The following is a 27,076-nucleotide window of genomic DNA, read 5'->3' as shown; positions in this document are numbered from 1 at the left end:
ATACCTCCCAGCTGCATGGGCTCAGTCTCTGAGCCAGAGGAGGGAGATGGTTGTGATGCGGAGCAGGGAAACACCGTTGACGCGAGCTCTCTTCCACGAGCTTGGTGACGAAGATCTACCCGTCGTTCTATGCGGATGGCGAGAGCAATCAAAGAGTCCACACTGGAAGGAACCTCCCGAGAGAGAATCTCATCTTTGACCACTGCGTGGAGTCCCTCCAGAAAACGAGCGAGCAGCGCCGGCTCGTTCCAGTCACTAGAGGCAGCAAGAGTGCGAAACTCTATAGAGTAATCCGTTATGGATCGATCACCTTGGCATAGGGAAGCCAGGGCCCTAGAAGCCTCCCTACCAAAAACTGAACGGTCAAAAACCCGAATCATCTCCTCTTTAAAGTTCTGGTAATTGTTTGAACAATCAGCCCTTGCCTCCCAGATAGCTGTGCCCCACTCTCGAGCCCGGCCAGTAAGGAGTGAAATGACGTAAGCAACCCGAGCTCTCTCGCTAGAGTATGTGTTGGGTTGGAGAGAGAACACAATATCACACTGGGTGAGAAAGGAGCGGCACTCCGTGGGCTGCCCGGAGTAGCAAGGTGGGTTATTAACCCTAGGTTCCGGAGGCTCGGCAGGCCAGGAAGTAACAGGTGGCACGAGACGAAGACTCTGGAACTGTCCAGAGAGGTCGGAAACCTGAGCGGCCAGGTTCTCCACGGCATGGCGAGCAGCAGACAATTCCTGCTCGTGTCTGCCGAGCATGGCTCCTTGGATCTCGACGGCAGTGTTACGAACGTCTGTAGTCGCTGGGTCCATTCTTTGGTCGGATCCTTCTGTCATGCAGGTGAATGAGGACCCAAAAGCGACTTGGCGAAAACAGAGTCTTTAATCCAGTAAAGTAATTCTACAAACATAAGACATAATTCCACTCGTAATGACGAGAACAGACTGGAGACTCGATCAAGAACTGCAGGTTGCCTCGGGAAGGCACTTGAACCTAGCAGACTCAGACACCTGCTCTCCACGCAGCATCTGAGGGAAACACGACACGACAGGGCGATACACAGACACAGCACGGTGAACAATAGACAAGGATCCGACAGGACAGGAACGGAAAACAAGGGAAGAAATAGGGACTCTAATCAGGGGAAAAGATAAGGAACAGGTGTGGGAAGACTAAATGATTGATTAGGGGAATAGGAACAGCTGGGAGCAGGAACGGAACGATAGAGAGAAGAGAGAGAGGAAGGGAGAGAGAAAAAGGGGAACGAACCTAAAAAGACCAGCAGGGGGAAACTGAACAGAGGGAAAAGCAAAATGACAAGACAATCTAAGACAAAACATGACAGTTAAGTAATGGGCAAAACCTGAAATTGCTTCTCTGTTATATTTTCAAGTAGGATTTCTGAGATGACTTATACAATAAATTATGGACAGTCATTTTCAGCTATCTATATAAACAATCTGTACTTTTCTGATTATATTGGAACTCCCTGCTATATGTTGCTCTGGTTGTCTTTGTATAATAACATCGGTAAATATTTTAAATAGCTTACTCCAATATTTTTCTGATGTTCAAGGCTCAAACTTCCAAACACAGACCAAAATTTCAGCAGCTATTGTGCCCGTTTCCAAAAGCCTATATTTTTGTATTGAATTACTTGTAAACGTCATACTTTATATTAGTTCCAATAGCTCTCTGTGGTTGTTGGATTGTTGCTTGGACAGTCGATGAGGCTATCGATTAATATTTTTTTTTCAGATGCAGTAGGTTTAGCTACTTAGCTAGATAGCATTGCTAACTAGGATTATGTAATGATTTGTCTTTAAATGTCATAATAGATGTGCTGTTCTTCTAACAGAAGCAATTTGTTTGGACTGTTATTTCAGACAGTTGAAAAGATAAAACTGCTATATCTGGAATAATAGTGTTTGCAATAATAACAGCAATCTGGCTAGCTAGTATGCTAACTATACTGAACAAAAATATAAACGCAACATGTAAAGTGTTGGTCCCATGTTTCATGAGCTGAAATAAAATATTCCAGAAAGGTTCCATATGCACAAAAAGCATCCCTGCTCATGATTATTTCTCTTTTGCCAAGATAATCCATCCACCTGACAGGTGTGGCATATCAAGAAGCTGACAGGATGATCATTACACAGGTTCACCTTATGCGGGGGACAATAAAAGGCCAGTCTAAAATGTGCAGTTTTGTCACGCAACACAATGCCGCAGATGTCTTAAGTTTTGAGGGAGCGTGCAATTGGCATGCTGACTGCAGGAATGTCCACCAGAACTGTTGGCAGAGAATTTAATGTTAATTTCTCTACCTAAAGCCACCCCAAACATTGTTTTACAGAATTTGGCAGTACGTCCAACCGGCCTCACAAACACAGTCCATGTGTAACCACGCCAGCCCAGAACCCCCACATCCGGCTGTTTTGCGCGCAGGATCAAACCGAGGAGTATTTCTGCCTGTAATAAAGCCCTTCTGTGAGGAAAATCTATTTCTGATTAGCTGGGCCTGACTGTTATGCAGGTGAGTGAGGACCCAAAAGCGGTTTAACAGAAACAGAGTCTTTTAATGTCCAAATACAGGGAAGAGATATATCCTCTTCAGATGTATCAATAGACAAAATAGACAACCTGCAGAGAGGGCAACAAATAAATCATATAGTCCTCTGATCTATACAGGAGAGTCCCCTTCTAGCAGCAGAGGAGAATAGCAGGGTTAGCGGCAACAGACTGCTGGTCTCTGCGGGTAGGCGCGGGTTGTAGAGGACAGAGGTACCTGATCACACGTAGCATCTGATGAAGAGGCAGATTACGACAGGACGGGACAAGGGTGAAGCAAACGAGAATCTGACAAAGACAGAAGCAGAAACAGAGAGAGAAATAGAGACCTAATCAGAGGGAAAAAAGGGAACAGGTGGGAGAGAGTAAACGAGGTAGTTAGAGGAGATGAGGAACAGCTGGGGGAAGGAAAGGAGAGAAGGTAACCTAATACGACCAGCAGGGGGAAACGAAGTGAAGAGAAAGAACAGGAACAAGACATAACATGACAATACACTCACCGAGCGCCTCCTGGCGCACTCGAGGAGGAAACCTGGCGGCAACGGAGGAAATCATCGATCAGCGAACGGTCCAGCACGTCCCGAGATGGAACCCAACTCCTTTCCTCAGGACCGTACCCCTCCCAATCCACTAGGTACTGATGACCACGGCCCCGAGGACGCATGTCCAAAATCTTACGGACCCTGTAGATAGGCGCGCCCTCGACAAGGATGGGGGGGGAGGGAAGACGAACGGGGGCGCGATGAAAGGGCTTAACACAGGAGACATGGAAGACCGGGTGGACGCGACGAAGATGTCACGGAAGAAGAAGTCGCACTGCGACAGGATTAATGACCTGAGAAATACGGAACGGACCAATGAACCGCGGGGTCAACTTGCGAGAAGCTGTCTTAAGGGGAAGGTTTTGAGTGGAGAGCCATACTCTCTGACCGCGACAATATCTAGGACTCTATAACGGCAAAGTGCAGACCTGACCCTCTTCCAGGTGTGCTCACAATGTTGGACAAAAGCCTGAGCGGAGGGGACGCTGGACTCGGCGAGCTGGGACGAGAACAGAGGAGGCTGGTACCCGAGGCTACACTGAAAAGGAGACGAAGGAAGTGAGTTGTGAGCATATTCTGCCCAGGGGAGCTGTTCTGCCCAAGATGCAGGGTTACGAAAAGAAAGACTGCGTAAGATGCGACCAATAGTCTGATTGGCCCGTTCTGCTTGACCGTTAGACTGGGGGTGAAAACCGGAAGAGAGACTGACGGAAGCCCCAATCAAACGGCAAAACTCCCTCCAACATTGAGACGTGAATTGCGGACCCCTGTCCGAAACGGCGTCTGACGGAAGACCATGAATTCTGAAAACATTCTCAATGATGATTTGTGCCGTCTCTTGAGCAGAAGGAAGCTTAGCGAGGGGAATAAAATGAGCCGCCTTAGAGAACCTATCGACAACCGTTAGAATAACAGTCTTCCCCGCTGACGAAGGCAGTCCGGTAATAAAGTCTAAGGCGATGTGAGACCACGGTCGAGAGGGAATGGAAAGCGGTCTGAGACGGCCGGCAGGAGGGGAGTTACCGGACTTAGTCTGCGCGCAGTCTGAACAAGCAGCCACGAAACGAAGCATGTCACGCTCCTGAGTGGGCCACCAAAAACGCTGGCGAATAGAAGCAAGCGTACCCCGAACGCCGGGGTGGCCGGCTAACTTGGCAGAGTGAGCCCACTGAAGAACGGCCAGACGAGTAGGAACGGGAACGAAAAGAAGGTTCCTAGGACAAGCGCGTGGCGACGGAGTGTGAGTGAGTGCTTGCTTTACCTGCCTCTCAATTCCCCAGACAGTCAACCCGACAACACGCCCCTCAGGGAGAATCCCCTCGGGGTCGGTGGAGGCAACAGAAGAACTGAAGAGACGGGATAAAGCATCAGGCTTGGTGTTCTTAGAGCCCGGACGATAAGAAATAACGAACTCGAAACGAGCGAAAAACAGCGCCCAACGAGCCTGACGCGCATTAAGTCGTTTGGCAGAACGGATGTACTCAAGGTTCCTATGGTCAGTCCAAATGACAAAAGGAACGGTCGCCCCCTCCAACCACTGTCGCCATTCGCCTAGGGCTAAGCGGATGGCGAGCAGTTCGCGGTTTCCCACATCATAGTTACGTTCCGACGGCGACAGGCGATGAGAAAAATACGCGCAAGGGTGGACCTTGTCGTCAGAAGGGGAGCGCTGGGAAAGAATGGCTCCCACGCCCACCTCTGACGCGTCAACCTCGACAATGAACTGTCTAGAGACGTCAGGTGTAACAAGGATAGGTGCGGATGTAAAACGCTTCTTGAGGAGATCAAAAGCTCCCTGGGCAGAAACGGACCACTTAAAGCACGTCTTGACAGAAGTAAGGGCTGTGAGAGGAGCTGCCACCTGACCGAAATTACGGATGAAACGCCGATAGAAATTTGCAAAGCCGAGAAAGCGCTGCAGCTCGACACGTGACTTAGGGACGGGCCAATCGCTGACAGCTTGGACCTTAGCGGGATCCATCTTAATGCCTTCAGTGGAAATAACAGAACCGAGAAATGTGACGGAGGAGGCATGAAAAGAGCACTTCTCAGCCTTCACATAAAGACAATTCTCTAAAAGGCGCTGGAGGACACGTCGAACGTGCTGAACATGAATCTGGAGTGATGGTGAAAAAAATCAGGATATCGTCAAGGTAAACGAAAACAAAGATGTTCAGCATGTCTCTCAGTACATCATTCACTAATGCCTGAAAGACAGCTGGAGCGTTAGCGAGGCCGAACGGCAGAACCCGGTATTCAAAGTGCCCTAACGGAGTGTTAAACGCCGTTTTCCACTCGTGCCCCTCCCTGATGCGCACGAGATGGTAAGCGTTACGAAGGTCCAACTTAGTGAAAAACCTGGCTCCCTGCAGGATCTCGAAGGCTGAAGACATAAGGGGAAGCGGATAACGATTCTTAACCGTTATGTAATTCAGCCCTCGATAATCTACACAGGGGCGTAGTGACCCGTCCTTTTTCTTTACAAAAAAAAACCCCGCTCCGGCGGGAGAGGAGGAGGGGACTACGGTACTGGCGTCGAGAGCTACAGACAAATAATCTTCGAGAGCCTTACGTTCGGGAGCCGACAGAGAGTATAGTCTACCCCGGGGTGGAGTGGTTCCCGGAAGGAGATCAATACTACAATCATACGACCGGTGCGGAGGAAGGGGGGTTGCCCTGGACCGACTGAACACCGTGCGCAGATCGTGATATTCCTCCGGCACCCCTGTCAAATCACCAGGCTCCTCCTGTGAAGAAGAGACAGAGGAAACAGGAGGGATAGCAGACATTAAACACTTCACATGACAAGAGACGTTCCAGGAGAGGATAGAATTACTAGACCAATTAATAGAAGGATTATGACACACTAGCCAGGGATGGCCCAAAACAACAGGTGTAAAAGGTGAATGAAAATTTTTAAAAGAAATGGTTTCGCTATGATTACCAGAGACAGTGAGGGTTAAAGGTAGCGTTTCACGCTGAATCCTGGGGAGAGGACTACCATCCAAGGCGAACAAGGCCGTAGGCTCCCCTAACCGTCTGAGAGGAATGTCATGTTCCCGAGCCCAGGCTTCGTCCATAAAACAGCCCTCCGCCCCAGAGTCTATCAAGGCACTGCAGGAAGCTGCCGAACCGGTCCAGCGTAGATGGACCGACAAGGTAGTACAGGATCTTGAAGGAGAGACCTGAGTAGTAGAGCTCACCAGTAGCCCTCCGCTTACTGATGAGCTCTGGCCTTTTACTGGACATGAAGTGACAAAATGACCAGCGGAACCGCAATAGAGACAGAGGCGGTTGGTGATTCTCCGTTCCCTCTCCTTAGTCAAAATGTGAATACCCCCCAGCTGCATAGGCTCAGCACCCGAGCCAGTGGAGGAAGATGGTAGTGATGCGGAGAGGGGGCAACGGATAACGCGAGCTCCCTTCCACGAGCTCGGTGACGAAGATCAACCCGTCGTTCTATGCGAATAGCTCGTTCAATCAAGGAATCCACGCTGGAAGGAACCTCCCGGGAGAGAATCTCATCCTTTACCTCCGCGCGGAGACCCTCCAGAAAACGAGCGAGCAAAGCCGGCTCGTTCCAGTCACTGGAGGCAGCAAGAGTGCGAAACTCTATAGAGTAATCAGTTATGGATCGATTACCTTGACATAGGGAAGACAGGGCCCTGGAAGCTTCTTCCCCAAAAACAGAACGATCAAAAACCCGTATCATCTCCTCCTTAAAGTTCTGATACTGGTTAGTACACTCAGCCCTCGCCTCCCAGATTGCCGTGCCCCACTCACGAGCCCGTCCAGTAAGGAGAGATATGACGTAGGCGATACGAGCTGTGCCCCTGGAGTACGTGTTGGGCTGGAGAGAAAACACAATATCACACTGGGTGAGGAACGAGCAGCATTCAGTGGGCTCCCCAGAGTAACACGGCGGGTTATTAATTCTGGGCTCCGGAGACTCGGAAGCACTGGAAGTGGTCGGTCGATCGAGGCGGAGATGGTGAATATGTTTCGAGAGGTCGGAGACTTGGGTGGCCAGGGTCTCAACGGCATGTCGAGCAACAGACAATTCCTGCTCATGTCTGCCTAGCCTCGCTCCCTGGATCTCGACGGCTGAGTGGAGAGGATCCGAAGTCGCTGGGTCCATTCTTGGTCAGATTCTTCTGTTATGCAGGTGAGTGAGGACCCAAAAGCGGTTTAACAGAAACAGAGTCTTTTAATGTCCAAAACAGGGAAGACATATATCCTCTTCAGATGTATCGATAGACAAAATAGACAACCCGCAGAGAGGGCGACAAATAAATCATATAGTCCTCTGATCTATACAGGAGAGTCCCCTTCTAGCAGCAGAGGAGAATAGCAGGGTTAGCGGCAACAGACTGCTGGTCTCTCCGGGTAGGCGCGGGTTGTAGAGGACAGAGGTACCTGATCACACGTAGCATCTGATGAAGAGGCAGATTACGACAGGACGGGACAAGGGTGAGGCAAACGAGAATCTGACAAAGACAGAAGCAGAAACAGAGAGAGAAATAGAGACCTAATCAGAGGGAAAAAAGGGAACAGGTGGGAGAGAGTAAACGAGGTAGTTAGAGGAGATGAGGAACAGCTGGGGGAAGGAAAGGGAGAGAAGGTAACCTAATACGACCAGCAGGGGGAAACGAAGTGAAGAGAAAGAACAGGAACAAGACATAGCATGACAATACATGACACTGACTCCCCAGTGGCTGGGCCTATGCCCTCCAGGCCCACCCTTGGCTGTGCCCCTGCCCAGTCATGTGAAATCGATATAGTGCCTAATTTATTTATTACAGTTGACTGATTTCCTTATATAAACTATAACTCAGGAAAATCGTAGAAATTCTTGCATGTTGCATTTATATATTTTTTCAGTATTAGATACAGTAACTCTGTGTTATGGATAGCGTAACTAGCTAGTTACCAGTATACAAAAAAAAACGCTTAGCCTACACCCAATGATGACTCAATGGTTGCTAAAATGGCAAGAGGTTTGTGCATGATAGGGTGTTGTCCTGCCTTTTTAAAATCTCAGTTAACCAGACAGGTCCTACAGGCCCTAGTTTTGTCTCACCTGGACTCGCATAGTATTAAATAAAGCCATGACTACATGGAACGACTACATGGAACTCTCTGCCACCCCAGGTAGCAATAAAACCAGTTTAAAAAATGATAAACACATTACTGCACAAATGGAACTGTAATGAGACACAGCCATTTTATATATATTGTATTGTAATTTGCACAGTATTATACCTAGATATTGTGTATGTACTGATATGTAGGCTATGTGGGACATTGTACATGCATTTATTTCAGTCCTTGTCTGTACTCTGGACCCCAGGAAGAGTACCTGCTGCTTTTGCATGGGGATCCTAATACATACCAAGTGCTATACATTCAAGACATGATTTGCATCTCTGGCAGATAGCCCCCACTCATGACCAGGGAAAGGGGGATACCTAGTCAGTTGTCCAACAATGTCTTCCACATTTAACCAAACTTCTCTGAATCAGAGAGGTGCAGGGGGCTGCCTTTATCAACATCCACATCTTCAGTGCCCAGGGAACAGTTGGTTGACTGCTTTGCTCAGGGGCAGAACAGCAGATTTTGGGGGATTCGATCCAGCAACCTTACAGTTACTGGCCCAACGCTCTAACCACTGCCGCTCATCTGGAGGTGCTGGGAACTGCCTGAAGGCAAGAGGGACCACAGGGAAGTTACCATCAAAAATGTCTTTGATCGTGGTTAAGACTGAAGAATGGCGGATTTTGGATAATAAAATTCCACAGGAACTAAAGAACCGTTTAATTGTTCGTGAAATACTGAATAATAATACACTAGTGGCACCCATTCAGTTGATATAGATAGATGGGTCACCCATCCACTAGACTGGATTTTTAAATCAATCCATTGAGAGTGTATCAATGGCCCGGAGACAATAGACCTCATTAGCTAACTTAGTTAGCTAGTTTACATATTTTTTCAGACCAATGCGTTTGAAACATTTAATAGTTTTTTGTTTCCTCATCTGTTCATGCACCAGATTGGAATACAAAGTTTGTTTGCAACTACGTAACGTTACTGCTTTCCTTCATTTGGGTGTAGTTTTACTTTTGTAACCTCAACAATGACAATAATGCAAGCTAGCTAGCTAACAACGTGAACTTGGCCATTGCTAGCTAGCTAAATGATGGTAAATGCTGTTTAATTGGCTAGTTTGCTACCTGATTGCGTCCTTGCTAGCAGAGTTACGTAGCTAGCTACCTTGCTAAATTTAGATGGTTTGCCATTGACTTGCCAAAGTTAGTCAATGTTGTTAGCTAGCTAGCGAACTAACGTTATATGTACATTCAGAGTGGAAAATAGCCCCTTCATTGATGTAGCTAATCTGCTGTGTCGTTCAATTAGGGCAATGGCCAGCCCTAGCATCATATTCACCACAGCACCTCGTGGATAATAGCCATGGAGCTATTTAAAGTTACATTCACTATCTATTCTTTCTTGCACAGTATTTACTACATTTCAGTGTAAGTTATTGTTAGGAAATTATGATTAACATGACTGAACAAATCATTTTAAATGGAACTGTAACTAAGTAAACTTATACTCTGTTTTATTATATTTGATTAACTATATGGGTTGTGGACTGTGAAAACAGATAAGGTCGTTAGCCTATGGTTGACCCTACAGAAATTTAGCTCTGGGGTTTTTAGATAAGGGAGTGAGTGCATTCCTAGGTTTTCTGTTATTAAAACTGTCAGTTCAGTGGTGATCGATAATGTTGAGGGGTCAAAAGTTATCTGGGAGTGTGTTAGTAAGTTAGAATGAACTTTTCACCTTACTTTGTCCCGATCGAGAGAAGGGGATTCTGTTAAAGCATTGACATGACGTCATGATCTGTATATAAACTGCTGCACGTGATTAAGTGGGAGCGCGCTCCGAGAATACATTTTATTACCTATTATTGAAAGACTGGTCTGTGTCTATTTTATGCAAACAAGAAATCTTAGAAATTCTCATAAAATAGATTAAGGGCTTTCAATTGATGAAAGCACATTGGCATATTTAAATTACAGTAACAGTTATTGATTCAAAAAGGGCCAGGAGTGAGACACTACAACAGCCCAACAGTGCCAAATTTGGGCCGCAGAGGTAAGAACATACCAACTTAAATGTAAATATACTGAACAAAAATATGAACGCAACAGTACGTCAACAGTATGTCCAATCTGCCTCAAAACCCGCAGACCTTGTGTAACCACGCCAAAACAGGACCTCCACATCCGGCTTCTTCAACTGTGGGATCGTCTGAGATCAGCCACCCAGACAGCTGATGAAACTGTGGGTTCGCACAACTGAATAATTTCTGCAAAAAGAAGATCATTTGCGTGGTTGTTGTCCTCACCAGGGTCTTGACCTGAACGCAGTCCGGCGTAGTAACCGACATCAGTGGGAAAATGCTCACCTTTGATGGCCTCTGGCACGCTGGAGAAGTGTACTCTTCACTGATGAATCTGGATTTCAACTGTTCCGGGCAGATAAATCAAATCAAATTTATTTGTCACATACACATGGTTAGCAGATGTTAATGCGAGTGTAGAGAAATGCTTGTGCTTCTAGTTCCGACAATACAGCAATAACCAACGAGTAATCTAACCTAAAAATTCCAAACTATTACCTTATACACACAAGTGTAAAGGGATAAAGAATATGTACATAAAGATACATGAATGAGTGATGGTACAGAACGGCATAGGCAAGATGCAGTAGATGGTATCGAGTACAGTATATACATATGAGATGAGTAATGTAGGGTGTGTAAACAAAGTGGCATAGTTTAAAGTGGCTAGTGATATATGTATTACATAGAGTACAGTATATACATATGAGATGAGTAATGTAGGGTATTTAAACATTATATTAATATTAGGTAGCATTGTTTAAAGTGGCTAGTGATATATTTTACATCAATTTCCATCAATTCCCATTATTAAAGTGGCTGGAGTTGAGTCTGTGTGTTGGCAGAAGCCACTCAATGTTAGTGGTGGCTGTTTAACAGTCTGATGGCCTTGAGATAGAAGCTGTTTTTCAGTCTCTCGGTCCCTGCTTTGATGCACCTGTACTGACCTCGCCTTTTTGATTATAGCGGGGTGAACAGGCAGTGGCTCGGGTGGTTGATGTCCTTGATGATCTTTTTGGCCTTCCTGTGATATCGGGTGCTGTAGGTGTCCTGGAGGGTACAGCATGACAGGATGCTCTCAATTGTGCGTCTGTAAAGGTTTGTGAGGGTTTAGGTGATAAGCCAAATTCCTGGTGAGCCTTCTTCACCACACTGTCTGTGTGGGTGGACCATTTCAGTTTGTCCTTGATGTGTACGCCGAGGAACTTTAAAAAACGTTCCACCTTCACTAATGTCTCGTTGATGTGGATAGGGGGGTGCTCCCTCTGCTGTTTCCTGGAGTCCGCGATCATCTCCTTTGTTTTGTTGACGTTGATTGACAGGTTGTTTTCCTGACACCACACTCCGAGTGCCCTCACTTCCTCCCTGTAGGTGGTCTCGTCGGTGTTGGTAATCAAGGCCATTACTGTTGTGTCGTCTGCAAACTTTGGTTGCGTGCATGGCCATGCAGTCATGGGTGAACAGGGATTACAGGAGTGGCTGAGCATGCACCCTTGTGGGGCGATAGCATTTCATGATGACAGAAGTGAGTGCTACAGGGCGATAGTCATTTAGTTCAGTTACCTTTCCCTTCTTGAGTATAGGAACATCTTAAGTATAGGTGGCCATCTTGAAGCATGTGGGGACAGCAGACTGGGATAGGGAGCGACTACAGAATATGTCCGTAAACACACCAGCCAGCTGGTCTGCTCATGCTCTGAGGACGGAGCTAGGGAGGCCTTCTGGGCCAGCAGCCTTGCGAGTGTTAACACGTTTAAATGTCTGACTCAAGTCGGCCACGGAGAAGGAGAGGGGGGCCCGCAGTCCATGGTAGTGGGCCCCGTCGGTGGCACTGTATTATCTTCAAAAGATTGCTGTTGCTCCCGTCCATATTTCAGAATGCAGCCTTTTGACAGCAAGCACTAATGTAAATTTAATCCACACTTGCATCAGTCCCCTCGTGTGGACATTGTCACAGCCTAAAAGCCAACGAAAAGGCAGCAGACAGACCTACAGTATGTTTTAGCAGGGAAGTTTGGTAGGGTGACCTGATTTGTAACTATGACAACTTTGTCTAACAGATTATGTACCCCAAAGTATATATTTTTATTCTAGAGTGGGGGGGGGGTTGGTAAAGTGTAAGGGAAGATTTATGCGCACTTACTCTGGTCGGAATCGGCCCCTATGACATTCAGGCAAGCATTATAATATATTTACAACCCAAAAGTGATGTGAAATGCAATCATGACATAGGCAATGTATTTAGACTAAGATGCATCTGGGCTTGATAGCAAGCTAGCTAAACTAACTGCAGGCTAACTAGGCAAAGCATTGCATCATGGAAGACAAAATGCACCCTGTGAATTGTAGAATGCTGTAGACGAGGGCAATGCAGAAGCTTCAAAATGACAAAAACTAGAAATCACGCAGTATGACTAACAAAAACGACAGATCATCACAATGTGTATGAAATCTTACAGTAGTGCATATATACTAACAGCATAATACATGTTGTAAAGGGGTGGAATTGTCCTTTATCTATGATAAATGTATTTGAATGAAATACTCTGGGGCCTTGTTTGTGGGCTCATTTATAACTAATAGTCCCCCAAATGTGTAAAAACTTATTACAATATTCAAATTCTCTGTTGAAATACTATACATTTCAGATCTAAAAAAAATATTAATAATTTAATGTCAGAACTGATATTTCCATGATGGTGCATTGTCCAAGCGTCATCTGATAGAACCCCCAATGTGGTGGAGCCCAACGTGGGTGGAGAGGTGGGAGAGAGTCCTGTGCCCTGTGTGAGTGTGTTTGTGGGCGGCTAAGGTGAGATAAAGGGAGAGAACCAGATGTGTGTGGGGCTACCGTAAGTGAAAGGGAGACAGCGAGGTGTGTGTGTGGGACTGTGGTGAGTGTGAGCATTTCGACAAGGTGTGTGTGTGGGGACGTGGTGAACCTCGGGGAGAGTGTGAGGTTTGTGTATGGGACTGTGGTGATGAGGAAATGTGTCTGTGGGACTTTGCTGAATTTGAGGTTGAGTGAAAGGATTAGGTATGTGGGGACAAGGTTTGTGTGTGGGGCTATGGTGAGCAGGAGGTGTATGTATGGGGCTGTGGTGAGCATAAGGCATGTGCGTGGGGCTGTGATGAGAGTGAGGTGTGTGAGAATGAGACGTGTGTGTGGGGCTATGATGTAGATGAGGTGTGTGTGTGGGGCTGTGTTGAGTCAGAGTGTGTGAGCGGGGGTGATAAGCATGGGGAGGGAGGTGGAGAATGATGTCAGCAGAAGTACTCGTTGGGCTGTCCCTCTATCTTAGCCGTGGCCTCCGAGTCCAGACTGGAGCGGGCCGACAGCAGTCGGTTGGACTCCTCAGGGTTGAGTCTGGTCAGGTACTCACCATCCAACCCTTTAGCCTTGGTCCCGGGGGACAGCGTCTCAAAAGTCACGTACGAATCCTGGATGTCCTTGGACTTCTTGCCCCACATCTTCTGGATGCGCCTCTTGAGTGCGCCACAGCACACGATGATGGTGAGCGGCACGGCGATGACGCACGCCACCGTGATCACGATGACGTTGATGAGCTTCTGGGTGCCGGCTGCGCTGGCCGCCTCATCGGTTGAGAAGATGACGCATTGCTCCTTCTTGGGGATCAGGCCCCGGACGCAAACGCAAGCAATGTACTTGGTCTTGGGCACCAGGCCCTCGATGAAGACGCGATTCTGGCCCGCCGCCACATTGATCTTGCGCATGTCCCGCTCACCGAAGACAGCGTAGAGCACGCTGAAAGCTGTGGTGTTCTTGGCCTTGGGTGCCCGCCAGTTCAGGGTGATGGTGTTCTCTGTGTCGCCCAACACCTTGACAGAGCGAACTATCCGGTCCGGGTCATACTGGGCCTGGGCCAGGTTGCTCAGGTTGGTTTTCTCCAGCTCTAGGAGTCCGTCTGGACTACGCAATGTGGTTGGTCCAGGGATGGCTCTATCTGCCACACTCCCCACACCCTCAGGCGCAGGGCTGGAGTCCAACACAACAAGTGGGGGTGGAGGACTGGTGGTGGGAACCCCTACCCTAGCCACCAGTTTCTCCTGGTATGCTGCTTTCCCTATCCCATTGGGTTTCTTGACTTTGTTTTTTTTTACGGCAGCAGCAACCACGCTGGTTAGGTTGTTGTTGTTGTCGGATTTTGGGGGTGCTTCAGAGATAACTAGGGAGATGACGGCCTCGGCATTGCCGGCGTAGTTATTGGCCTTGCAGACATACTTCCCTGAGTCACGGTAGGACACGGCCGGGACACTGAGGATTGACCAGACGATGCCTTCCTTGGAGTTCTCCTGCTGGACTGTAGCGCCAGAAAAGTGACATGGACACACTATTAGTCAGAGTATAACATTTAAATAAAATAATACAAAATGTCATACAAAGAGAGAGATTCCCATTGAAAGTGTTTTTTAGTCGAGGAACATCCTTAATCATGGTCCAGAAAAATGGCCCCCAATATCGAAAACATCCAATAATTGACCAATTTTTTCTGTAATGATCCTGTCCTTTACATTAAAAGTAAAGTATCCAGTGTTATTAGCTGTGTTGCTTTCACAGTGCATTCTCCCCACAGATGTCCCGGGGCTGACACAAAGGATATAGCTCTAGCTCTCTGTTTAATTACCAACATATTAACCTCTTAAGTCGACCCTCTACTTTTTCGAACATTCTGTTAAAAATCGCGCAACATTTCAGCGCCCTGCTTCTCATGCCAGGAATATAGTATATGCTTAACCTGTACAGGATACCACAGTTTACTGCCCCTTCTGGAGGATTTGGGTACCCATATAAAACAGGATACATTTTTTTCAAAAGTTGTTAATATTTGCATGTAAAAAATATTATCGAATAGAAAACACTAACAATTCTAAATCCGTTTAGATTTTGTCTCTATATAAAGCAGAAGTGTCAGGGCATGCATTCTCCCAAAATCTCTCTTGTAATGGAAAAAGTTGCCTCTGCTTTGACGTCATCATTAACGCACTTCCCAAAAGGCTACTGCTCTGGGAACAGTTTCTACGTGTTCAGCGTGAAGGCTGCCTTCTATGGGGCTTGTCAGTGTGAGTGCCCTGAAAGCGCGCTCTGTACATTTTCTCTCTTTCCCTCAGGATCGATTAAAAGACGTGTGTGTTTCGCTTAGTCCTCCCAATTGCTGTAGACTTTTATAACATGGTAAAGCTTAATTATGAACATAGTTTGACAAGTTTACTCGACATATTATATATACTTTCGACGTTTTGGTGCGCAACCACTTCAATTTTGACTACATTTCTACCAAAATCAGGCTATTTTGAGAACCGAAAGACGCAGACTTGAAAACTGAACACTAATTTGGTGAGTATAATCCCTTACAGGTCTTCTGATGGAAGAACAGCAAAGGTAAGGGAATATTTATGTATTAATTTTGGGTTTCTGTCGACTCCAAGATAGAGGAGTCATTATGCTAATGTGGGAGCGCCGACTCCCTATTTTTGCCTAGTGAATGCAAAATGTAATGTTATAAATAAAAGTAACACAGCGTTTGCATTTAGAAGAAGTGTATCTTCCTATACATATGTAAAACATGCATATTTAGTCAAAGTTTATGATGTGTATTCCTTGTTAGCTGACGTTATCTGCCGGGGCTATCGTCATTTCTCAGGACATTTGAGTAGCATTTTTTGAACGATGCATCATTGTAAACAGAGATTTATGGATATATATAGCATATTATTGAAAAAAAAATGAATGTACTGTGTAACATGTTATATTACTGTCATCTGATGAAGATTTCAAAAGGTTAGTGAAATGATTTTTCTTTTAATCCTGCGTTTGTTGATTGCATATTTTTTCCTACTTGGCTATGCTAATGAGCTATGTCTGCGGTGGTGGTTTGACATAAATATGTGCTATGTTTTCGCCGTAAAACATTTTAGAAATCTGACTTGCTGGCTAGATAAACAACTTGTTTATCTTTCATTTGAGCTATTTTACTTGTTAATGTGTGGAGGTTAAATATTTTTAGGAATATTTTTGCGCATTGTGCGTTATGGTAATGAGCTTGAGCTGTAGTCACGCTACCAGCAGAGGAATAAAACTCCCTAACAAGATATGATTAGTATGTGTGGATAGAAAACACTCAGACGTTTATAAAACTGGTTAAATCACGGCTGTGACTATAACAGAACGTGGCGTTTCATCGAAAAGCGCAGGAAAATCTGATCACTGAAAATTGGTCATCGAAAAGCGCAGGAAAATCTGATCACTGAAAATTGGAAAATATATCAATGCGCCACTTGCATGTATTGTCTATGGGAAAGCAAATTACCTGGAGCCGAGATTGCAATTCCTACAGCTTCCACACGATGTCAACAGTCTTGTTATTTGCCTAGGCTTTGTTTCTTGGTCAAACGAAGAAGAGACAGCCCATTTCTTCAGGTCTCCGGATATTTTGGTTGAGATTTACCCGGACATTATTTCCAGACGTACAGCTATAGAATACACATCGCCTCGTGATCAATTTGATCGCTTATTAACGTTTACTAATACCTAAAGTTGCATTACAAAAGTATTTCGACGTGTTTTGTGAAAGTTTATCATCAACTTTTTTTATTAAAAAAAATGACGTTACGTTATAAGACGCTATTTTTTTTCGTTGATCACACAGTCTTCATAGATCGATATCTAGGCTATATATGGACCGATTTAATCGAAAAAAAGACCCAATAGTGATTATGGGACATCTAGGAGTGCCAACAAAGAAGATGGTCAAAGGTAATGAATGTTTTATATTTTATTTGTGCGTTTTGTGTAGCGCCGACTATGCTAATTATTTTGTTTATGTCCCCTGCGGGTCTTTTGGGGTGTTACATGCTATCAGATAATAGCTTCTCATGCTTTCGCCGAAAAGCATTTTAAAAATCTGACTTGTTGCCTGGATTCACAACGAGTGTAGCTTTAATTCAATACCCTGCATGTGTATTTTAATGAATGTTTGAGTTTTAACGAGTGCTATTTGCATTTAGCGTAGCGCATTTCCATTTCCAGATGTCTAGATGGGACGCCTGCGTGTCAGGTAGGAGCAAGAGGTTAACGCTACAAGTCAAACTGAATGAAAGTGTCTTAATTAACCAGGCACGAGTGCAAACTCACACACACGTGTCCAGACTCAGAGAGAGAGAGAGAGGCTCTATTCAATCAGTATCGTAGACAATTAGCGTTACATTGTGATTTCAATTTAAAGACAGTGTTCCCATGTTAGTGGAGATAAACGCTGCATACTGTATGTCGGCTCAATCAGAAATTACATTTACGATTTCTAGTGCGCAATCTGTAATGCTTCAGTGATATAGATTGAATAGAGCCCAGAGAAAAAGAAGCGTAAACACACACATAAACACACCTCAAACACACACACGTACACAAATCCCTTGCTGACCTACCTGTCCCATTCAGGGCTTTCCCATCTGCCCTCCGCCAGGCCAGATCAGGACTGGGAATGCCGATGGTCCCGCAGCGCAGAAGCACATTGTTTCCCAAGGCGCTGCGGACTCGCGCCACTGCTGTGTGAATGCGCGGCGCCTGGCACCTCCGCACCTCGGCATCGCTGAACAGAACACCTGACAGGCTCTCGGGGGCGGAGCAGCGGAGGCGCGTGTCGATTAATGCCACGAAGAGCGTTGGCGACTTCTGGAACTGGATCAGGTCGTACAGGCGGCAGTCACACACCCAGGAGTTGTCATGGAGACCTGGATGGTTGAAGTTCAACTGATTCATTCACATGTCAGAATACAATTGAACTTTGAATTCTGTGATGAATAAAATAAAAAGGACGCTAATGGGGTTTGGTGAGGTCAGAGAAGAGGGGAAAGCATAAGAGTTACTAGTGGGGGAAATATTATAAGAAGGGCCCACAGTTTTTCCTGGTCAGGTCACGTGGTCAGGAAAAACTTCTGGCCCTGGTCACTTTCATATTGTGAGATTATCTGTCTGGATACACAGCTTTACTGTGCGGCTACAGCCCTGTGGATGTCTGTGTGAGGATTACTTACATGCTACACTAAACTACAATGACGGTGGTGGTGGTGATGCTGACGATGGTTAAATTGGGATTAAGGCAGTGATCCCACAATACTCAGATCATGTTGGCTTTTCCAGATGCTTTTGGAACACATCACACATTCTTCTCTACTAAGCTATATGGCATTTTAGGACCCCTTTAAGTATCAAAAAAATATATAATTATTATTTGATGAAAAATATGTATTTGGCCTTTCTGCTATTAGCACGCATTGCATAACAAATTCACTACATGGAACAACAGATAGTCCCCTCCCCAAAACCAATTTAAAGGAAATTTGTTCTGAAGTGTCTGTCCTATATCTGAGAGATATAAGAAAGATCAGGAAACGTTTTTTTAAATATATTTTTATTCACATATATTTAACCCCTTATTTTTGTCAAATGGTACTGATGGACCTTCAGACTAGTATTGTAAAAAAACAGACATGTACGTGTTCATCTCACCTTTACACAGATATTTCATGTTCTTGTGTAGCCTAAACTGTTCGGACGCTACAGACAGAAGTTTGCAGATAGGCTGTACCAACTTGACGAGTCCCAAGACATGTACGTGTTCGTGAGAAATTCATATTTCCAAAGAGGGATCATAATAGCTTGTAGGCCATACTGTTCGGAAGCTACAGATGATTTTGTGAGAGTACTGATTTTCGGGATGTCTCATGGTCTGACAAACACTGCTCTAACTCTGTCAGCTTTCACAGCAGATGCAGAAGTACGACAGAGATGGGGCCTCGGACATCGACCTTAGGTAAATAAGTTCATTAATAAGTTGATCAATGCAGGTCCTTATAAACCATTTACGGTTCTGTCTCAATCCACTGCATCGCCGGTGTCGGCCATTCGCATCGGTCTTCTCAGGAAAACATATGTAAAGTCCAAACAGTTTGAGCTAGAAACTATTTGGACCCCACTATCGAAAGCTGAGATTCGCATGGTTTGAGCAATTTATTTTTGGACTATCTTTTTTTGCCATGTATGAATATGTAATTCAATGTGCTTCTATGGGCTAATAGCAGTAAGACCCAATGCAATGTTTCATCAGGTAATTGTTTTATATTTATTTGATACCGCCAGATACCATATTACATTTTTCAAAAATATATTAGCGTAGTAGATATCGCCATCTAGAGGCTTAGACTCTTAGGGTTAATGTCACAAAATAGCCCCTAGAACATATCAATGGTTAAACAAGGCAACAGCAAACATGTCATCCCCCATCCTTGGGCCAATTAGAGACAACAAGTCAAGCTCAAACAGGTCAGGAGAGATGCTTGTTCAAAGTTTGGATTACTATTGATTACTATAGCACTCCACTTGGGTCAGTCAGTGTAATTTGGTAAATGATGGCTCTCTATGGCAAGACGCATCATCAAAATCGGGTGAGTGGTGTCTGAGATATCATCATGGGGGACAACAGCAAGCACATAATACAGAGGATGTTTTCGAAAATATAGTCAACATTTTAATCCAAAACATTTATGCTGTTGTAACAGTGTGATATGTACAGTGCCTTGCAAAAGTATTCATCCCCCTTGGCATTTTTCCTAATGTGTTGCATTACAACCTGTCATTTAAAATGATTTTTATTTGGATTTCATGTAATGAACATACACAAAATAGTCCAAATTGTTGAAGTGAAATGAAAAAAATAACTTGTTTAAAAATGCTAAAAAAAAAGAAGTAAAAGTGGTGCGTGCATATGTATTCACCACCTTCGCCATGAAGCCACTAAATAAGATCTGGTGCAACCAATTACCTTCAGAAGTCACATAATTTGTTAAATAAAGTGTGCAATCTAAGTGTCACATGATCTGTCATATGATCTCAGTATATATATACACCGGTTCTGAAAGGCCCCAAAATCTGCAACACCACTAAGCAAGGGACACCACCAGCAAAGGGCACCATGAAGACCAAGGAGCTCTCCAAAAAGGTCAGGGACAAAGTTGTGGAGAAGTACAGATGGGTTATAAAAAATATACATAACTTTGAACATCCCACTGAGCACCATTAAATCCATTATAAAACGGTGGAAAGAATATGGCACCACAACAAACCTGCCAAGAGAGGGCCGCCCACCAAAACTCACAGACCAGGCAAGGAGGGTATTAATCAGAGAGGCCAAAGATAACCCTGAAGAAGCTGCAAAGTGAAGATTGGAGTATCTGTCCACAGGACCACTTTCAGCCGTACACTCCACACAGCTGGTATTTACGGAAGACTGGCCAGAAAAAAGCCATTGCTTTAAAGAAAAAAATAAGCAACACATTTGGTGTTCAGCAAAAGGCATCTGGGAGACATCCCAAACATATGGAAGAAGGTCAGTCAGATGAGACTATAATTTAGCTTTTTGCCCATCAAGGAGAACACTATTTCTGGCGCAAACCCAACACCTCTCATCACCCCAAGAAAACCATCCCCACAGTGAAGCATAGTGGTGGCAGCATCAAGCTGTGGGGATGTTTTCGGCAGGGACTGGGAATCTGGTCAGAATTGAAGGAATGATGGATGGCGCTAAGTATAGAGAAATTCTTGATGGAAACCTATTTCAGTCTTCCAGAGATTTGAGACTGGGACAAAGGTTCACCTTCCAGTAGGACAATGACCCTAAGCATACTGCTAAAGCAACACTCGAGAGGTTTAAGGGGAAACATTTAAATGTCTTGGAATGGCCTAGTGAAAGTCAGACCTCAATCCAATTGAGAATCTGTGGTATGACTTAAAGATTGCTGTACACCAGCGGAACCCATCCAACTTGAAAGACCTGGATTTTTGCATTGAAGAATATGCAAAAATCCCAGTGGTTAGATATGCCAAACTTATTGAGACATACCCCACGAGACTTGCAGCTGTATTTGCTGCAAAAGGTGGCTCTACAAAGTACTGACTTTGGGCGGTCAATAATTATGCACGCCCAAGTTTAGTTTTTTTGTCTTATTTCTGGTTTGTTTCACAAGAACAAATATGTTGCATCTTCAAAGTGGTAGGCATGTTGTGTTAATCAAATTAGACAAACCCCCTCAAAAATCTATTTTAATTCCAGGTTAAAAGGCAACAAATTCACATCTGAATGTACTTTCATTCAGTAATCTTGCTCTGATTTGTCATCCTGAGGGTGCCAGAGATAAAATGTAGCATAGTTTTGCTTGATTCTACAGTTTGAACCCCTGCTTGTCTGTAGCACCACACCCACCCCACCATCTAGATGTGTGAAAGTTAGTGTTTAAGCTAATGATCCATCATATAGGACATTCCTGGGAGTGTGTAAACTTACATTTTGTATTACCTTATACTTTCTGTATGTTCTCTATAGTTATGTACTTAAATGTATCAATTGACCAATTCGGCACATTTAGGCAGACTTGATACAAAATATTGTCCAATGCTTTACTGGATCAATCTGAAACTTTGCATACAGACTGCTGCACATCTAGTGGCCAAAATCTACATTTCGCTTAAACTGCAATGTTATATTATGGCCTCTCTCTTGCATTTCAAAGATCATGGAAAAAATATATATAAAACACTTTTTTTGTATTATCGTTTACCAGATCTAATGTGTTATATTCTCCTACATTAATGTCACATTTTCACAAACCTCAAAGTGTTTCCTTTCATATGATATCAAAAATATGCATATTCTTGCTTCAGGTCCTGAGCTACATGCATTTAGATTTGGGTATGACATTTTAGGTGAATATTGATAATTGATTTTACATTTCAGGATCCCTGTAAGTATTCAATACACACACACACACACACACACACACACATACATACATACATACATACATACATACATACATACATACATACATACATACATACATACATACATACATACATACATACATACATACATACATACATACATACATACATACATACATACATACATACATACATACATACATACAGTTGAATTTGACCTTACTGCTATTAGCCTATAGAAACGCATTGAATAACAGATTCACACATGGAAAAACAGTCAAGAAATGTATCAAAAGGAAGTATGTTTTGAATTGTCTGTCCTATATCTGAGAGACATAAGAAAGCTCAGAATATATTGTTGTTAGAGTGGAGTGATCTGTATACCTTACTATTCACTTCCATTTGTTTTTCAGCCTGGTACCGGGTTACCTTCAGATGAGTCCCGTGACACTTTTGGCGGGTATAGAGCAAAACAGAGAACACCATAGTGTTCGTGAGAGTCAAATCTTTCCATCATATTAGTGTGTAGGCCAAACTGCTCGGACGCTATAGACAGAAGTTGGCACATCGGCTGTTCTTACTTCCGACAAGTCCTGTGATGCTTCTAGGGGTCGTAAATCCGTTCCAACTCTACAGACGTTTTTGTGAGGAGAACGATTTTTGGGAAGTCTCGTGGTCTGACAAACACAGCTGTATCTCTGCCACCTTCCACCGCAGATGTGGAAGGCCGACATCGGCAGATGCGGTGGATTGAGACACAGCCCATGCAAAAAAACATATCTATAGCTTAAACAGACAGGTTTTGATGGGAATATTTGTATTATGCTAATTAGATCATATAATATATGCCATTTAGCAGACACTTTTATCCAAAGCAACTTACAGCCATAATGTTCAGCACTGGCGCAGACATCAACTCTAGGGGCCAAAACATTTATAAAGTATTAATAAATAGGCCTCACTTTACATTAGGCCATGCAAAGACTTAACTATGATGATTATTAAATGGTTTACAAGGACCTATATTAAACGTCATTTTAATTATCTTATTAATCATTATTAAATACTTAAAATTGTGAATAAATGTGGGAATAACTTGCTAGTTATTAAACAAAATGCTTAATTACAAGGTGTTATTAAAAAATAATAGGGCACTGATGTCCTGTGGCTTTATATTAGAGCTGCCTTCTAGACACATCTCACTTGTAAATGAGATTGTACCTCAATGGTACATGTGATCACCTATTTAATTAGGTTAGATAAATAGAAGGAAAAATAAAAGGTAAAAATCACTTTGCCTTACCAAGTATCATTTTGGAGCTATCTGGGCCATGCAAAGATTTAACTGTTAGCCAAGTGGCTAGCACCTCGGCCGGGACAGTCAGAAGGTTGTTGCTGGACAGATCCAGGTAGGTCAGGTTTTTTATATACATTGTGGCGTCTGCGGGAACTGAGGTCAACCGGTTGTTGTGCAAGTCCAGCAGCCTGAGGCTGGACATATCCATAAGAGACTCCCAGGGGAACGAAGTGAGGGCATTCCCATCCAGTCTCAGCTCCTCCAGATCTAGCAGCCCACGGAAACTGTCCGAGTTGAGAGCGGACAGCACGTTAAAGGACATCCAAAGGAACTCCAGATTTCGGAGGTAGTCGAAGGCTTCACTTGGGATCCGTTGGATGGCTGTTTTCTCGATACGCAGCTTGGACGTGTCCACGGGGAAATTGGAAGGCACAAGGGAGATCTCAGGGTCGTTGCAAATGACACTCCTGAGGAAACAAAACGGGATGTGTTTAATTTAGGCTTATATTATTTCAATCAAAATGTGTGAGGAAAGAAACAAAGGGATTATTATTTGACCTGTATTTTTGTTTAAAAAGAAAAAGAAAAATATTGCTGTGAATTATTTATGTGAAATTCATAAATGTATTTATATTGGCTATATGTCCATTAATATTAAAATTATTTGCATCATAATTATAGGCAATCAATAAAACTCCCACGAACAACTCAACTCCGAGAGATTGTCAGAGATGGAGAGTTGGTCGACCTGCCATCACAAGATAATCCTACATTAAATACAATTGGACATCATGCGCTCCCCTAATTGAATTTGTCCACGTGCTGATGGCACAGTTTGCGGAAAACATATGTGATCACGGGAGAAAAGTATCTTCAATTAGAGAGAATGCATGTGCACATGAGTGCGCAAACAAATACATCGTGAGCATAAAGCGATCATCTGTTTGGCGTTGTCATTCATTTATTCTACTCACCTGGCCTTAGATCCATCACTTAGGTTATGAAAAAAACAGCTGCACTGTGACGGGCACGCACTCACCGAGGAGGGAAACGCACCTGTCGCCAGGTAGAGTCCCAGGAAGAACACAAAGAACATTTTGGCCCACATTTATCTGCAGACTGCACAGCTAGTCTGCATGCATCCAGTCAGCGCCAACTGAAGCCAAAGAGATCTGAATATCTAATTTACCGGAATATCATCCTTTGGTGGGCTTTGTCCCACCGCTTCGCTGTCCCATAGTGATCAGAGCTATGAGTCCCAAGATAAAAAGGATAGACAAGTATTATCGAAAGGACTGTAGTTCTTTTCATCTGGATGCGTATTGCATCCCGGAATCCGCAGAGATGTCCCTATTTATTATCACCGAAAATACTTCCGAATTTGTCATAATCCACTGATGTTTATTTTTTTTCTCCCCCACAAAAACAGTGTGTTCATTTAAGCCCTGCCGTGACTGATAATCTGTTGTAGGGCTGCGTTGGTTTTGCCACAAGGTGGCCCAAATACAGCACAAATGCCGGATCCAACGGGACTGCTTTGTCAGCTTTGAGCTCCAGAGATTCATTGCATTCATATTCACATGTGCATTCAGGAAATGTCCTTTGGTATGTGAATACATACTCAATTACCAATTCAGTATTTCAATCAGAGTAATTTAAATGAACAGTGTTATACTAAAAGCTTAAGCATGCAATGTTTATATGTGGGTTAAAGTAACATTGCTAGGAATGAATGGAAGAAAAGAGAATCTGAAAATACTTTAAAGTGGATTTTGAATTTGAGAAAGCAAATATCCATACAGTTCAGAACCCCTGGAGCAGTTTAGGGGTTAAATTACTTGTTCAAGGGCACAGTGGCAGAATATTGGTGACTAGGATACTGATGTCAGCAATTCTCAGGTTGGCGACCCACTCCCCACCAGATGTTTCCTGTCAGAGTTTGGATATAGTATTTATGATGACCCACTCAGACCCTTGCAATAGGCTTTTCATTTTCACTATCTAATAGCACAACCAAATGACTTGAATTGCCGTTAAGATTGCATTAATAAAAAAGTACATGGTGCAAATGATCAATGCTGATCAAGATTCTGCACAGATTATTAAAGCAATTGTGAAGATCTCTACAAACCTGTGACCTTCTTCAAAATGCACATTTTCTATGATTACATATGAGAATGTATAGTTACAGTACACCAAAATGTGGCCATGGATGTTTTACTCATTTTAATTGTGTTTGGTCTTCTCCACAGCCAAAAATCTACATAAAAAAAGCTGGACAGTGCATTCGTATAGTATTCAGACCCCTTGACTTTTTTCAAATGTTGTTACTTTACAACCTTATTTTAGAATGTATTTTTCCCCATCATCAATTAAACACAAATCCCCATAATGACAAAGACAAAATGTTTGCACATTTATTAAAAAATAAAACGTATATGATATTTATATAATTATTCAGACCCGTTACTCAGTACTTTGTTGAAGAACCTTTGGCAGTGATTACAGCCTTGAGTCTTTTTGGGTATGAGGCTACAAGCTTGGCACACAAGTATTTGCAGAGTTTCTCCCAATTTCCTCTGCAGATCCTCTTAAGCACTGTCAGGTTGAATGGGGAGCGTCGCTGCACAGCTATTTTCAGGTCTCTCCAGAGATGTTTGACCGGGAGCTGGCTGGACCACTCAAGGACATTCAGAGACCTGTCCCGAAGCCACTCCTGTGTTGTCTTGGCTATGTAATTAGGGTCATTCTCCTGTCGTTGTCCGCTGAAACACATCCAAAGTAAGATGCTGCCACCACCATGCTTCACCGTAGGGATGATGCCAGGTTTCCTCTAGACTTGACATTGGAGGCCAAAGAGATAAATCTTTGTTTCATCAGACCAGAGAATCTTGTTTCTCATGGCCTGAGAGTCTTTAGGTGGCTAGCTAATAAATGTACTGAGTAAGAGCAAGCGTAATTAGGGATTGTGTAGACCTAAATCAGCATGTTGTTTGTCCAACAGTGTCTTCTTAATTAAAGAGGTAAACGCAAAGCAAGAATATGTTAGCTACATGAGGTAGCTAAGAGAAAACATTCAATGTAGCCAAAGATTTTAGGGTCCCCTAGGAAACACCTATCAACACATTAGTTCCTACCCTGTCACAATAACTACTCCTTGGCATTTTAATTTGTTGTAATTTCAAACACTGTATTAAAAGTGCCCACTATTATATTCTAACTATATAATTAGAATAGACATTCTATTCCCATGATTCCAACAGTTAACTCAAGTGTTAACGCAAGTCAAATTGCAACATTTGGTTAAAAATATGGCCCAGATTACTTGCCCAGATCATGCAGCCCTATGTGGCGGTGTGGAAATTATCTCAAATGCAGACACTTATGAAAATGATAACTTTTTGGGGTTGAAGTTGAATTGAACAGTATTAAACAATTACAATGGAGAAAGACCCATTCAAATAACTTAGAATGTATGTGTTTGCACCCTAGGGTCAAGCCCTACTCAAAGCAAATTTAGAACTTTTATTATTAAAAAACATAAAATTACCGTCAATCCTTTTTTCAAATATAGCCCAGCCCTATGTCCAATCAATTGAATTTACCACTGATGGACTCCAATCAAGTTGTAGAAATATCTCAAGGGTGATCAATGGAAACAGGATGCACCTGAGCTCAATTTTCTG

At 43.7% G+C, this 27,076-nt stretch overlaps 1 protein-coding gene across 1 annotated transcript; it reads right to left on the bottom strand.

Annotated features, from left to right (window-relative positions):
* Nucleotides 1-11,297: 11,297 nt before the first annotated feature.
* LOC124041509 (leucine-rich repeat, immunoglobulin-like domain and transmembrane domain-containing protein 1) lies at nucleotides 11,298-24,692 on the bottom strand. The gene is made up of 4 exons (XM_046359185.1): nucleotides 24,365-24,692; nucleotides 23,397-23,857; nucleotides 17,743-18,048; nucleotides 11,298-14,621 (listed from the first exon to the last, which is right to left on the bottom strand). Exons 1-4 carry the CDS (start codon nucleotides 24,496-24,498, stop codon nucleotides 13,564-13,566), a joined length of 1,959 nt encoding a protein of 652 aa, XP_046215141.1. The 5' UTR covers nucleotides 24,499-24,692; the 3' UTR covers nucleotides 11,298-13,563.
* Nucleotides 24,693-27,076: the final 2,384 nt, after the last annotated feature.

The sequence above is a fragment of the Oncorhynchus gorbuscha genome, linkage group LG08 (assembly GCF_021184085.1).
Source record: "Oncorhynchus gorbuscha isolate QuinsamMale2020 ecotype Even-year linkage group LG08, OgorEven_v1.0, whole genome shotgun sequence".
Lineage (NCBI taxonomy): Eukaryota > Metazoa > Chordata > Actinopteri > Salmoniformes > Salmonidae > Oncorhynchus > Oncorhynchus gorbuscha.
The sequence above is the reverse complement of the archived record's forward strand: the minus strand, read 5'-3'. Positions and strand labels throughout refer to the sequence as shown.

Excerpts from the sequence above, each read along its gene's own strand:
- LOC124041509 (XM_046359185.1), bottom strand. The coding sequence starts at position 24,498 with ATGTGGGCCAAAATGTTCTTTGTGTTCTTCCTGGGACTCTACCTGGCG. Across the intron at positions 23,858-24,364 it reads AGTGATGGATCTAAGGCCAG|GAGTGTCATTTGCAACGACC; the intron begins GTGAGTAGAATA and ends TTGTTTCCTCAG. Across the intron at positions 18,049-23,396 it reads TAGCTCCAAAATGATACTTG|GTCTCCATGACAACTCCTGG; the intron begins GTAAGGCAAAGT and ends TCAACCATCCAG.